The 15,703-nt window shown below is 43.1% G+C and overlaps 1 protein-coding gene across 4 annotated transcripts in view; it reads left to right on the top strand.

Moving 5' to 3' along the window:
• Aunip (aurora kinase A and ninein interacting protein) overlaps positions 1–15,362 on the top strand; it is a 16,041-nt gene extending 679 nt beyond the window's left edge. For 2 of the 4 annotated variants that reach the window (XM_035439527.1, XM_035439528.1), the window contains exons 2-4: positions 6,131–6,219; positions 12,652–12,781; positions 14,166–15,362. In XM_035439527.1, coding sequence (XP_035295418.1) covers positions 12,679–12,781; positions 14,166–14,995 — 933 coding nt within the window. In that variant the 5' untranslated portion in view covers positions 6,131–6,219; positions 12,652–12,678 and the 3' untranslated portion in view covers positions 14,996–15,362. The remainder of the gene's footprint in view (positions 1–6,130; positions 6,220–12,651; positions 12,782–14,165) is intronic. The other 2 variants (XM_027399647.2, XM_035439526.1) reach the window with 1 other exon arrangement.
• Positions 15,363–15,703: the final 341 nt, after the last annotated feature.

The raw sequence follows: 15,703 nt of genomic DNA, 5'->3' as shown, positions 1-15,703 counted from the left end.
ATTTGAATAGTTGAATAACTAGCTGATTAACAGGCTAAAGACCATTTTACTGATGAAAATTGGAGGTTTTTTTTTTTTTGCCATTTAATTAGCTCTGGCTATTCTGGAACTCACTTTGTAGAGCAGGCTGGCCTTGAACTCACAGAGAGCCACCTATCTGCCGGAGAGTGCTCGGATTAGTGTATGGCACCATGCTCAGCTGAAAAAATCGAGGATTCTTAAAATCATCTTAAAGACATCCCCTCATCCCAGGGTTTCTCTGTGTAGCCCTATCTGTCTTGGACCTTGCTCTGTAGGCTGTCCTTGAATTCAGAGATCCGTCTGCCTTTGCCTCCTGAGTGCTGGGATTAAAGGCCACCACTGCCTGGCTGAAGTCATTTTTTGAGGGCTAACAAATGATCACTATTTTTCCCTCCTCTTTTTTTTTTTTTTTTTTCAAGACAGGGTTTCTCTGTGGGTTTGGAGGTTGTCCTGGAACTTGCTCTTGTAGACCAGGCTGGTCTTGAAATCACAGTGATCCACCTGCCACTGCCTCCCGAGTGCTGGGATTAAAGGCTTGAGCCACCAATGCCCAGCTTATTTTTTCTCTCTTAAAAACACTTGGGATAGCTAATATATTGTTGCGCTCTGCAATTTATAGCACATACAATGAGACATACTTCTGCCTTTGCCTGGGATTACTATATTTTTCCAGGGATATTAGTTATATGTCAAGCATATGCATTTCTGTTTTCCTTTTTACAAATAATAGTGTGCTATACATTGTTTAGCAATTTGTGTGTGTGTTTATATTTTTTGTTTTAATTGTGTATTAGTGTGTGGGGTGTGTGCCTGAGAAAGCAAGTGCTCACAGAGGTCAGAGGTGTGAGATTCCCCTGAAGCTGGGGTTACAGCCACCTGATGGATGCTGGGAATCGAACTCAGGTCCTCAAGAAGAGCAGTATAAGCTCTTAACCACTGTGCCATCTCTCCAGCCTGTGTGTGTTTAAGGTTTATTTTTAAGCATTTTCATTTATGTATACGTGACTGTATGGGTGGATGACCTTGGAGGTGAGCTGGAGTCACAGGCAGTTGTGAGCTGCCTAATGTGGGTGCTGGGAACTGAACTTGGGTCCTTTGGAAGAGCAGCAAGCTGTCTTAACCACTGAGCCATGTCTCCAGCCTGCAAACCTGTGGTTTTACTTGTTGCCTCATGCCTTTGTAATGTTACACATACAGAATGTCATTCATTGTATGCAGTAATATTATTTTAGTCAATCCAGGTTGCCATAACAAAATACCATAGACTAAATAGTTTAAACAACAGAATTGGTTTCTCAGTTCTGAGGATTGCATGTCTTGAGATCAGGGTGACATCATCCTTGTATCTGGTGAGGATTCTTGCAAACAGTGTGCTTAGGTGACATTGTGGTTTATGCCTGTGTGGGCACATGGATGAAGAAACAGTAGGCTCTCTAGTGTCATTAGAGGCCCACTCAACCTCATCAATACCAATTACCTCCCAAAGGCTCCGTCTTCAAGTACCATCTCATTGGGAGTTATGTTTCAATGTATGAGCTCATGTGACCAGTGTCCATAGCATGTGAGTGTGTTTCTGTCTATGTCTAATGGTGTCTGACTGTGTCTTAGGTGTCAATCTGTATCTTTTCAGTAGTCCCTAATTGATGAAAAGTTGTCTTCCATCTTTGATATTTTTTAAAAAATTTAATTTAAATTCATTTTATGTGCTTTGGGTGTGAAGGTGTCAGATCCCCCTGGAACTGAAGTTACAGACAGTTGTGAGCTACCATGTGGGTGCTGAGAATTGAACCTGGGACCTAGAATAGCAGTCTATGCTCTTAACCACTGAACCGTCTCTCCAGCCGCCCCTCCCCCATCTTATTTAAAACAGCTTCTAAGCTAGGCTTGATGGCATGTAACTCTGAATCTGGAGGCAGGAGGGTTGAGGCCATCTTGCTATGAATGAGTTCTAAGTCAGCTTGCACTATACAATGAGACTGTCTTGGGAAACAACAAAACAAGCACAAAACACCAGAGATTTCTGTGATGGATGTTATACACCTTCTCCCTCACCTCACTCTATGTATCTGTTCTTTAGTAGTAACTATTTTCATTTGTTTGTTTTCCCTCTCTGTAGCCCAGATTGGCCTGGAGCTCACTATGTAGACCAGGATGGATTTGAACTTCCTTGATCCTCCTGCCGAGATGACAGTGTATGGTACCACACTGAGCCCTTTGTAATATTTAAAGAAAACAATAGATGCTAGTGTTTCTCTGGGCTCTGTGACCCTCTCCAGAGCAAATAACTGGTTTGCAGACTTGAATGTATAGCACAGATCACACAAGCCTGGGCTTGGGATTGGCATCTAAAGCTAGTATTCCTAGGGACCCACTCAACCTGTGGGACCTGACGTCATCTGTGGGTAATGGTGTCAGAATGAATTGAGTCAGAGGACACTTAGCTGGGGTTTTGTTTTGTTTTTGTCTGTTTGGCCGCCCCCCCTCCAGACAGGGATTAAAGGTGAGAGCTACCACCACTTGGCTACTTAGTTGGTGTTTGCTGCCTGGATTGTTTGCTAGGCTGTGAGGAAAAAGCCCACAAACTTAGTGTTGGATGTGTTTTTTCCTACTATATTCTTATAAAACACTTCAAATACTAGAGAAGGGCACTCACTACAACATCTTTTTTAACAGAATACAAACACCTTCCTCTTCTAGAGTAGCTGTCAGAGAGGCACACAGGGCATAGCTGCTGGCCAGTGACTTGGAAAACCTGCCTCTCCCCTCTTGGGCCTTGAACAAAACTGTTGTTTTGGAGAGATGAGGATAGCATACAGTTCAGCCTATATTTAGAGTGGGTTTGTATCTTTTTTTTTTTTTTTTTTTTTTTTTGTCTCGTTTTTCGAGACAGGGTTTCTCGGTGGCTTTGGAGGCTGTCCTGGCCTGGAACTAGCTCTTGTAGACCAGGCTGGTCTTGAATTCACAGAGATCCATCTGCCTCTGCCTCCCAAGTGCTGGGATTAAAGGCGTGCGCCACCAACACCCGGCATGGGTTTGTGTCTTATCTGTTCTCACTACCACAGGCATGCAGTGTTGGCCTCATCACCTAGGTTTTGGTACACCAGATAGTGGTTGTTTTCTTTTCTTCCTTCCTTCCTTCCTTTTTTTTTTTTTTTTTTTTTAAAGATTTTATTATTTATTAGGTATAGTGTTCTACCTGCATGTTGTTTGCTTCCACACCAATAGAGGGCACCAGACCTCATTACAGATGGTTGTGAGCCACCATGTGGTTGCTGGGAATTGAACTCAGGACCCCTGGAAGAGCAGTCAGTGCTCGTAATCACTGAGCCATCTCTCCAGCCCTGGTTGTTTTCTTTTTTTTTAAATTTAAAAACTATTTAGCTGGTGGGCGGCGGGTGGCACATGCCTTTAATCCCAGCACTCAGGAGACAGAGACAGGTGGATCTCTGAGATCGAGGCCATCCTGATCTACAGAATGGATTCCAGGACAGGTTCCAAAGCTACACAGAGAAACCCTGTCTCAAAACAACAACAACAACAACAAAAGGTCTCTCAATTGTCATAGGTAGAGTAGAATATGTAGTGTAAATATACTGGATAAAGAAAACTCACATCCAGGAGTAGGATGGTGTAGAAACTTACCATGATACTCAGAATGCCAAACTTAAAATTGTCTATTTCGGTAATTTCCATGAATAGTTTAGACTTGAGTTGCTATAGGTAACTGAAACAACAGGAAGCAAAACCCTGAATAAGAGAGATTTCCTTACCCTTCGTTACAGCTACTCACCTTCTACTAAATATAGAGAACTTTCCACTCAAGACCTACAAGTTTATGACAATATATTTCAGAAGGCTAATTTACATAACTTTCAAGTGTTATATTTTAACCATGCTTCTATATAAAAACATTGAGCCTGGCAGTGGTGGCACACACCTCTAATCCCAGCACTCAGGAGGTAGAGGCTGGCGGATTTCTGTGAGTTCAAGGCCAGCCTGGTCTGCAGAGTGAATTCCAAGACAGCCAGGGCTGTTTCACAGAGGAAACCCTGTCTCAAAAAACAAAAACTATTGAAAAACATGCACTGCTCCTGACCTTCAGCCCTAGGGATTGGATCTAGGGCCTGCACATGCCAGGCAGTGCTCCACCACTAAGCTCCTCTCCCTGCGCATGCCAGGCAGTGCTCCACCACTAAGCTCCTCTCCCTGCGCATGCCAGGCAGTGCTCCACCACTAAGCTCCTCTCCCTGCGCATGCCAGGCAGTGCTCCACCACTAAGCTCCTCTGCAGCCTCCTCCATCTTTTCTACTCCGTATGCATGTCTGCGTGTGACTGAGCGTGGGCATGCGGACGCATCCTGGTGAGCCCTTAGGACAAAAGTTTTTTTCCTACACAGTACAGAGATAACACAAATTTAAGGTTGATTGATATCTTTGCCCTCTCCCTTGTGTTGCATTTAAATGTTATAATTAAAGGACGTGATCAGGAGAAATGGAATTGTGGACTGTTGACTTAGAAATCTTTACGCTGAGTCCTCACTGGTCTCTAGGCCGGCGTGGTGGAGCACTGGATGCCGTCTGGCCCCTTGGTTAGCTCATCCAGTCAGCACATTCTCTGTGCGGCTTTTAATACAGTTAGAATTCTTCCCCCTGTTCTTTCTCCTTCCCTCCCGTCATTTTGTCCTGGATTGAGCATAGGGCCTCGCTGTGTCTAAGCCTCTTGTGTGGGATGCAAGCCCTCCCTCTACCACCTACTGTACCCTCAGTTCTGTCCCCTTCCCCCTTCAGACAAGGTCCCATGTTCCCAAACTCAAGATCCACATACTGGGATCTTGAGAGCATGCCCCAGTGCCTTGTTTATAGTCCTGTTTCTTAGCCTGTCTCTCACATGGGCCAGAATGACCATTTGCTCAGTTAAATGTAACCCACCCCCCATAACCACCAGAAGCTCCGTAAGTCCCATCGCATTATTTGGGTGTGTTTATGCTCAGACCATTCAGCTTCCTTTCATCTGGTCCTTTTTTTCTGCCTCATTCTGTCTGCTCCAGCTGTACTACTAACCTTGCTGTTCCAGGTACCACTTGTTAGCGTTGAGGCACTATGCTGGCCCACCCCGTGACCTGGCGGGATGTGCTTGTCCCACTCCTCTCTCCTCATCACTTCCCTTTCCTGTTAACTGTTAGGACCTCTTCTTTTACCCCCATCAATAAACTTCCACATGGGTTTGTTGTATATCATGATTTGTTCTCACCATCACTAAACCACAACACCTCTGCCTGGGTCTTTTGCGCTCTGCTCCAGTGTGGAGGTTTTGACAGTTTCATTGCTGTATTCTGCATGTGCTCTTCCTTAGCCACCATAAAATAGGATCTTTGTGCCTAGGCCTCACACTCCTCACCATTATTTTTCACCATAGCACTATCCATTAGGCATACTGTATGCTATATACTCTGTGGGACCAGGCAAAAGTAATGCCATTTTAGACTAGATACCATCTTGAGAAGTCCTTGACTGGACCCTAAACCCAGTTCCAGGAAAGACCACAAAAGGCTAAAAATCACTTCAGGGTCCCAATCCTTTTGGTCACCAGATGTCCTAATGGAAATTTCCAAATGCTTGCTTCACCCCAGGTCCAGTCGGCCAAAGAATCATCCCCCTACTCCAATCAGATAACGCCAAGGCATGCATCTCCCTCAGTTTTCGGGTTTTTCCTTTATAAGCCCTTTCCCCTGCTGGTTCCAGGCCGCTCCTCTCTCCTGCTGCATTGGAGGGCTGATGGAGTTTGCTTTCAATAAACCCCTGTGTTCGATACTTGGCTCTGTGGTGGTCATGTTGGGGGCAGGGCGGGGGGGGGGGGGGCGTCCTGGGCATAACAATTTAACTTGTCCATTTGTTGTATTTCTCTTCATTAGAATGAGAGTCTATCAGCTAATATTTGCTGAGTGAATGAACAAATCTTCCAGCTTTGCTTTCTCTGCTACTGTTCTAGTGTCTTACTCTCTCACTCTGAGGGGTAAGTGGGAGGACTTTGAGCTTTTTGGGGGCTGGAAGTCTCCAGTAAAGTGATTGTGGAAGTGTTTAACTTTCTGATACTAATTTCTTTTTAATAGAGAAGAAAATTTTATTAAATGGAAAGGCTTAACAGTAATGGAGTCCTAGATGGCATCACTGTGAGATCTACACCTGCAGCTTGGCACATGTAAGATTGTAATCAAGTCTTCTGCTTTATGGCATCCTGGCATCCGTCTTAGTTAGAAGTTACAGTTTCTCCTGTCAGAAGCAGAGGTCATTGACTCTATAACAGTTTTCAAGTTTGTACCCTAACCTGGAACCCCTGAGTTCCTCAGTGTGGTCAATCCAGTTACCTGCCCTATGCAGCTATTTGCTGGTGACCAGTTCCCTGAGGGACAGCAAGTGTGGCCTGATTGACTGGCTTTGTTGATTTTCCCTACCGGACACTGACTGGGTAGTAACCATACTACCTCCTAGAACTCACATCTACTCTCTTTAAGCCCACCAATTGAAACTCTGCAAGGAAAACATGTTTGGCTAATGTCAGGGACTCGTAAAAAGCATTGACCCTGTGAGTCGTCCTCTGTTCTCTTGCCTTGGGATTATAGTCATGCACACCCATACCCAGCAAAGAATAAAATCACCCCCCCCACACACCTGTGCTGGTTGACCTCTAACTTGCTTGCTGTTTTGCTGAGGATGGCCTTGAACTAGTGATCCTTCTTCTGTCTCTACCTCTCAAGTTCTGGAATTACAAGCATGCACTACCATGCCTGGCTAATAGGCAGGCTTTCTTTAGCAGTATGAAGTACACAGAGAATGTCTTTATTTTGAGATAGGAGAATCAGCCAAAGGACTTGGTACTGGCATGCCTCTGTTCTCAGAATCTTTAACATTCCAGTGAGGGTGTTCAGTAGATCCCCAAGGCCATGGGTATTCTAAGACAGCTATAGCTGACAGTGTCGTTATCTGACAGCACTTTGAATTTCCTTTAGTGCCTACCAAAGATGCGGGGTGGGGGTGGGGTGGGTGGTGGTGGGTTGAAGGAGATCTTCCCATCGTCTTGACTGTTTGAATATGTGGTCCCCAGTTGGTGGTGCTGTCTGGGGAGGAGCTGTGGCCCCATTAGAGGACTATGTCAGTGGAGGCAAACTGCAAGTTTAAAGACTTGTGCCATTCTAACCTGTGCGCTCCGCCTCATGCTTACAGTTCAAGGTGTGACTCCCTCAGCTAGGACGGGCCGCTCCAGTTGCTGTGCCTGTTGCTTGCTGCTACACTTGTCCATGACAGACTCTTAACCCTCTGGAATTGTAAACACAAATCCCCATAAGTTGCCTTGGTCATGCTGTTTTAGCACAGCATTGGAGAAGTAACTAATAATGACCAACTTAGCAAAAAGCTTTGTTTGTTTATTACACTGTGCAGCCCTGGCTGGCCTGGAACTCACTATGTAGACCAGGCTGGCCTTGACCTCAATAGAGCTGCTGCCTGCTGAGTGCTGGACTCAAAGGCCTGTACCACTGAGCCAGGCTGTAAAAAGCTTTATTCTCAGATGTCTTACCAATTGAGGGCTTACAATTTTCTGACGTTTAGTTATCTGAATAGTTTCTTTATAGGATTTAGCGTATATGTAGTAACTATTTATTAATAGCTTGTTTTCTCTTCAAAGCTGTAAACTTTTCTAGGGCAGAGTATGTTTTATTTGCACTTCAGCATCTTGCATGTAGATTCTCAAATATCATTCACAATATTTCTCATATTTAAGATGTGTGTGTTCCCATAAAATTGAAAGACCCATATGCCAGCGTGGGTGTCTTAAAATGGGTTGGCTAGGTTCCAAGAGTGAGCATCTCCAGGGAACAAGGCAGAAAGAAGTGCATGCATTCTGGTTTGGGGATTTAGGTTATTAGTCAAGATAGCATGGAATTTCCCCCAAATTCAAAGTGAAGCAATAAGGACTGACCTCTTTCAAGGAAAAATATGATGATCACATTAGCAGGAGAACATATGACATGGAAACTCATTGTTTTACCTGGGCTGTGGGAGCTCCATTGTCTTGGCTGTCTGTGAGCTCTGGAATCTGTCTGCTGGCCATTTCCCTTATACAAGTGTAGCCTGAGCAGTAGGGATGTCTGTGGATGTCTGCAAGTCATCTGCAAATTGCAGATCCAACCTTAGCTTCCCCAAGTCCCAATCTCATGTTGACTTAGTTCCTAAGACCACAGTGCTCAGCATGGGTACACATTGGCCTGGAAAGTGCTTCCAAGCTAGGGAAGCCAGCTGTGCAGTGTTGGTGTGTTTCATGGCTTGGATTTTATATTTTACAGCATGCAAAGCAGCAGGTTTCCTTAAGAGGGAGAGTGTGTGGTACCACCTTTATTCCTACACCTCTTTCCTGGTTCAAACCCTTCTGCCCGCAGGATTTTCACTATCTTACACATTTTAGTACTCTCCTGCTTCTCTTAAAGTTTGTTTTTTCTTCTCTCATAGGCCCTTTTCTAGTTTCCTGTAATTTATACCATCTCACCCTCCACATAGATGTGAATTTGTATAAATTAGAACTTGAGTCCAAATTCATGAGAGCACAAGCAGTTTTTGTATTTCTGAGACTGTTACCTCACAATATAAGTTTCCAATTCTATCCATTTTCCTGAAAATTGCATAATTTCATTTTCTTTAAGGCTAAATAATTTTATATATCACATTTTCATTGCCCTTTCTCATCTGTTGATGACATCTGGGTTGATTCCTTCTCCTTAGTGTTGGGAATAGAGCAGCAATAAACATGGATGAACAAGTATCTCTGAAGTATGTTATAGCCTTGGGGCATATGCCCAGGAGTAGAAGAAGTTTACTAGTTTGAGATTTAGGCTTTTTTTTTTTTTTTAATTTATTATGTATACAACATTCTACTTCCATGTATATCTGCACACCAGCAGAGGGCACCAGATCTCATAATGGATGGTTGTGAGCCACCACATGGTTGCTGGGAATTGAACTCAGGACCTCTGGAAGAGCAGCCGGTGCTCTTAACCTGAGCCATCTCTCCAGACCCCTAGGCTTTTTTTTTTTTTTTTTTTTGAGAAAGGTCCACACTAATTTCCACTGTGGCTACATCAGGTTACACTCCCACTACCAATGAATAAGGGTTCCTTTTTTTGCCCCCCACATTTGTTGTCATTTTTTTCCCCTTAAGTTTTATTTTATTTTATGAATATGGGTGTTTTGCCTCCATGTATGACTATGTACTGAGTACATGCCTAGTGCCCTCAGAGGCCAGATGAGGACACCAGATCTCCTGAAACTGGAGTTATAGACCATTGTTAGCATTTGACCTGGGTCTTCTGGAAGAGTAGTAGCCAGTGCTCTTAATCGCTGAGCCATTTCTCCAGCCCTGTACTAACAAGCTAGAGTCATCAGAGAGGAAGGAGCCTCAATTAAGAAAATACCTACTTAAGATCTGGCTGTAAGACATTTTCTTAATTATTGATTGATGGGGCAGGGCCCAGCCATTGTGGGTGGTGCCATCCCTGGGCTGGTGGTCCTGGGTTTCATAAAAAAAGTAGGCTGAGCAAGCCAGTAAGCAGTACTCCTCCATGATCTCTGCATCAGCTTCTGCTTCCAGGTTCCTGCCGTGCTTAAGTTCCTGTTCTGACTTCCTTTGGTGATAAACAGCAATGTGGAAGTGTAAGCCATAAACTCTTTCCTCCCCAACTTAATTTTCTTGGTCATGGTGTTTCATTGCAGCAACTTAGAAACCCAACTAAGCCCCTTATCTATGTCCTTGATAGCCATTCTGACAAGGGTTAGATGGAATCTCAGAATAGTTTATTGTATTTTATTTTATTTTGAGACAGGGTTTCTCTGTATAGTCCTGGCTGTCCTAGGACTTATTCTGTAGACCAGATTGTCTTTGGACTCACAGAGGTCCGCTTGCCTCTGCCTCCCGAGTGCTGGGATCTAAGGTGTGTGCTGCCACCACCCAGCATCAGAGTAGTTTTAATTTGCTAACGACTAAGGACATTGAATATTTCTATATCCATCTGAGAACTCCATTCAGTTCCTTCACACATTTTAAATTTATTATTTATTTTTGAGGCAGGGTCTTTCTATGTAGTTCTGGCTGTCCTGGAGCTTGATGTGTAAGTCTACACTGGCCTCACACTTAGATCCTCCTGTCTGCTTAAAAGTGTGTGTGTGGATATGTGCTCATAAGTGCAGATACCCATAGAGGCTAGGAGGGTGTATCAGATCTCCTGGAGCTGGAGTAGCAGGCTGTTGTGAGCTGCTTGATAGGGATACTGGAAACCAAATTCCAGTCCTCCGCTAGAGCGGTATGTGCTCTTAACAAGCCATCTCTATAGCCCCTCCTTAGTACATTTCTTGATTGGGTTTATTTTCTTGTTTAGTCATTGGAGCTCTTGATACTTTATAGATATTAATACTTTATCACATATATAGGTGGCATTTTAAAATAATTTTCTGCAGACTGTCTCTTCATTCAGTTAACGTTCCTTTAGTATACAGAAGCTTTTTAATTTCAGAAGATCCTACTTTTTTATTTATTTAATTTATTTATTTTTTGGTTTTTCGGGACAGGGTTTCTCTGTGTAGCTTTGGAGTCTATCCTGGCACTCGCTCTGGAGACCAGGCTGGCCTCGAACTCACAGAGATCCGCCTGCCTCTGCCTCCTGAGTGCTGGGATTAAAGGCATGCGCCACCAATGCCCAGCTAGATCCTACTTGTTAATCGGTTTTATATTCTGAACAACTGGAGTCATACTCAGAGAAAGTCCCTTGTGTGTCTGTACCTTTAAGTATTTTCTCCACTTTTTCCTTTAGCAGTTTTAGTTCTTCCATTCAAATCTGATCATTTGGAACTGTTTGTAGCCTAGTTTCATTGTTTTACAGCTTTCCCCAGCACTTTCTGTTAAAGAGGTTCCAGTTAGTATTTTTTGGCATTTTTTTTTAAGACTTTATTATGTATACAACATTCTGCTTCCATGTATATCTGCACACCAGAAGAGGGCACCAGATCTCATAACAGATGGTTGTGAGCCACCATGGGGTTGCTGGGAATTGAACTCAGGACCTCTGGAAGAGCAGCCAGTGCTCTTAACCTCTGAGCCAGCCCTCCAGCTTCTTTTTTGGAATCTTTATAAACAAACCTAGTGGCTGTAGCTGCATGGGTTAATGTTAGATCTTTTATTCTGGTCTGTTGATCTGCATGTGTGTTTTTGTGCAAGTACTATGCTGTTTATTACTACAGTTCTGAAGCATAACTTGGAATCCGGTGTGGCAAGACTTGCATTATTCTTTTAGACCAGGATTGCTTTGGCTAGCCAAGGTCTTTAATACTTTTAAATGAATTTTAAGGTTGTTTTCTCTTATTCTGTGAAGAATGATGTTGGTGTTTTGGTGGGGATGGCATGGGATCTGTAGATTGCGTTGGTAAGCTTCCTGTGAGTTAATTTTGGCTCACAGTTGGAGGGGGATATTGGACCACAGGATTGTGGTCCAATCCTGGTGGTAGCAGTTTGAAGTGGTTGGTCACACTGCATCTGCAGTTAGTAGCAGAGAATGACTGCTGGTGGCTCAGCCAGCTTTCTCCTTTTCCTTCGTGGCACTGACTACTTTAAGAGGGAGTCTTCCCACCTCAGAAGCTTGCCTCCTAGGCAATTTTAACTCATCAAATTGATAGTATTAATGACCAAGGTAAGAGGACCATTTTCATAGCATCAATTCTTCCAGTTCATGAGCATGGGAGATCTTTTCTCTGAGTGTTTTATTCAAGTTTCCATTATAATTATAGAGACTATTCACTTATTTGGTTAAGTTTATTCCAAGGTATGAAGTAATTTTGATTGTGATGTCTTCCTTGGCATGTCTGTTACTGGTATATAGGAAGGCTACAGATATATGCTAATGTTTATTGCCACCTTGTTGAAAGTGTTTATTGGTTGTTAAGGTTTTCTGGTAGTGTGAAGGGTCTCTATGTATATCATCATTTATAAACAGGGATGTTTTGGTGATTTCCTATTTGTATCCCTTTCCATTTGCTTCTCTTATTCTCCAGCTGAGATTGCTTGCACTGGTTCAGGGTAGAAAGAGTAGACATCTTTGACTTCTTCCTGATTTTAGTGAATGCTTTTTGGGTTTTTCCTTAGGTAACACATGCTGGCTATAGGTTTGTCATATGTTGCCTTTATGTTTCTTCTGAGTTTGTTTTTTAGGACTTTGACCATAAAGGGATGTTAGACTGATTTGAACCCAACCCATGTGTTTCTGTGGCCATGTTCTGAACCAGTAAGAGAATATTTGAAAACTATTGAAAATGTATCAATTGCCAGTGCAGAATTATTTCTAAATCTAAAGGAGAGTGCCTCATTTTTGGATACTTTGATAAATACTCCTTGGTCAGCCTTACTGACTGTTGGAAACTGGAAAGACTGGGCTAGTTGGAGCATGTGATTCCTAAGTAGGGTTCCTGGAGATGGCAAGAAGTAGTGGGAAGTGATGTCCCGTACAAACAGCCTAGATAATAGGGTATGAGTTGGAACTAATGTTTCCAAGAGTCACTGGTGTTAATAGTAATAGGTTCAATTATTCTTCTCCTTCAGACACATTTAGTCAAACCAGGCACCAAAATGCTGACATTGCTTCCTCGAGAGAGAAAACCTGGAATTTCTTTTACTCAAAGAAGAGGCACCCGGCAGACCAGTATTGCATCCTTTGTTACCTTGCAACCAGGTATGGTGACCTGCTTGGGAATCTTATTATCCGAGAAGCAGAACAACTATGTTCATTTCTCCGTGTTGGAATATTTATGAACTGTAGCTGTTGCTTTGGAAAAGGAGTAATATTATACATGCGCTTTGCTGGTTCTGTTCTGCTCCGTCTAATTTTAAATATTTGTATTCACTAATAGAGCAGCGAGGAAGGGCATACCTGAGAGCGCAGAGCAGGCTGGAACATACAGAGCCATTTTGGGGAGGGGGAGGACTGGGCACTGGCAGAGTGGGCCCATTCTTGGTGTCGCTCAGGATTGTTCTGTATAAACTTAATGTGCCCTGTTTCGCCTCCAAATAAAACTTATGCTTTTATTTTATATAACGAGGAAAGGCTCCCCTACCGCCTTAAAAAATCCAATTTTCCCTAGTTACAAAATCTTTCATATTTTATATACTCCATGTTGAATTCAAAGAAAATTTGAGGATTCTCACAGGACAGTTTCTACAGTGTAACTTTAAAGAAGAAAAAAATAAATCTACCATTCTGCTTTTTAAAAATTGTATCTTGATATAATTTAGGTGGACTGGGAGTTCTGTCTCATTCATCCTTATGGGAGAACAGGGTCCCACACTTCATGAAATGGACTAGCTAGATACTGGGTAGTTTTCAGTTTCTAACTGGTTGATTTAGCATCCTAATATCTTCATTGACTTCCCCATGGAATGTCTGAATTGTAGAAAAATTACATTTTTATTATTACCAGAAAATTTAGAGTTTGGTAGTTAATGATCTTTTATGACCTTAGAAAAGGTCATATCTTCTGAGAATATTTCCTTTTTTTTTTTTACTTTTTTGAGACAGTTTCTCTTTGTAGCTTTGGAACCCATCTTGGCACTCATTTTGTAGGCCAGGCTGGCCTTGAACTCAGAGATCCACCTGCCTCCTGAGTGCTGGGATTAAAGGCGTGTGCCGACTGCGCCTGTCATGAGAATATTTCTTTATGGATAATATCTGGGTATGTAGTTAGCTAGTGGCAGGATCCATTGTTCAGTAGAACCACAGTAAATTAAAAAAAATTAAAATGTTTGCCCTGTGTTAAAAATCATGTAACAAAAACTGAGTTGGAGAAGATGGCCATGGTCTGACTGACTATAAACCATACTTGACATGTGAGGTAGCGGCTGGTCACACCCATGTTTGGTTAGGGGAATATAGACTGAAGTTTTACAGCATTTGGCATTGAAAACAATACTATTAGCCATGAAGGTATTTCAAGAGTCTAGGATTCCTGTACCTAGTAGTTACAGTAGCTGATACTGGTTTCAGAAAACCCAACAAAATCCTGCTCCAGGCAGTTTTTTTTTTTTTTTTTTTTAAATGTAATTATCTCTCATTTCATTAGGAATGGCAAATGATAACAGAAAGAGCATTTTAACTTTCAAAGAAAATCAGATCAACAAAGAATGCAAAGGAACCCAGCTAGACTGTTTGGTCCAGAGATTGGGGGATGATTGCTTGGTATCACCTTTGGCCACTTCAACTCCTGCAGACATCCAGGAAGCTGGACATTCTCCTCCATCTCCCCAGATTTCTAGCTGCCACAGTTTGGAAACAACACCGTCTTTGACTACGATGTCTTTGCCCCAACCTGACATCTTGATGGGCGCTGGATCAAATGAAGCCTCCCTGGCTTCCTCCTTTACCCAGTACTTGGAAAGTTCTTGTTTGGACCAAAGAGAGGCCAGGAGGAAAAGGGAGTGGCTTCATGGATCTAAGACAAACTGTCCAGGCATGGGAAGTCACGTCAGACCATCTAGTGGTAAATGCTGTCAGACCTTGGACAAAGCTGAACTGGAGGGAAAGGGGCCTGCCAAGGAAAACAGGAAGGCTCCTGTGCATCTTCAAACCTACAAGTTCGAGTCCTGGAGTAGGAAAAAACCCATGTTGGTGACAAAAAGCCCTTGTCCTCTCTCTGTGTTTTCCTGGGACAATGAAAGGAATGACAGGGACTCTTGGAGTCAGCTTTTCACAGAGGATTCCCAAGGCCAGAAGGTCATTGCCCACAACACTAAAATGCCCTTTCAAGATGTAACCAATGTTAGTAATCAAGGCTTGGGGCAGTTTCCTGACAGCCCTCAAGCTCAGTGCCAAGATGGGCCCACTCTGTTAGATCTGCAGTCAAACCTGCTCTTTACCCAGGACTCTGAAGGTAATCAGGTTATCAGACACTAGTTCTAAAGGTTTGTCTCGTGTTTCTTGAAGCGGCAGAGATGGAGGAAAGTAGGGTTGGGCTGGGTAGAGAGGAGGGTTTAAGTGAGAGGCCACATGGCATGAAGCAGTTGTCATTATGGAGCATTCTCCTCATGTAAGTAAAGCAGGCAGTGTGGTAGGCATGCCTTTCCCTCAGGCCGGTGACTGGTACATTCCATGAGTGAATGTGATGAGAACGGAGACAGCAGGACAGGACTAATCACTCAAACCATTTCTCAGTTCAGAGTCGCTACTCTGTCCTTCCATAGGCCTGGGTGTTTTTACTTCTTAGAGATATGTGCTCTTTTCATCTCTAGCTGGACCATTATTCCCAACTGCATTTTAAGAGATGCCTATCTAGGGGCTGGAGAGATGGCTCAGCAGTTAAGAGCACTGACTGTTCTTCCAGAGGTCCTGAGTTCAATCCCCAGCAACCACATGGTGGCTCACAACTGCCTTGAATGAGATCTGGTGCCCTCTGCCTGCATGCAGGCAGAAGACTGTATACATAATAAATAAATAAAATCTTTAAAAAAAATCATTTCTAAACAAAAAAAAAAAAAACAAAAAAAAAAGAGAGATGCCTATCTAACCAGGTGTGTGTGTTGAGGGGAAGGCAAATGGCAGATGATCTTTTTGTTTATTTTTGTAGCTTTGGAGCCTGTCCTGGAACTCTGTAGACCAGGCTGG

This window comes from Cricetulus griseus, chromosome 2 (assembly GCF_003668045.3).
Source record: "Cricetulus griseus strain 17A/GY chromosome 2, alternate assembly CriGri-PICRH-1.0, whole genome shotgun sequence".
Lineage (NCBI taxonomy): Eukaryota > Metazoa > Chordata > Mammalia > Rodentia > Cricetidae > Cricetulus > Cricetulus griseus.
This window is presented reverse-complemented; position numbering and strand designations above follow the sequence as displayed.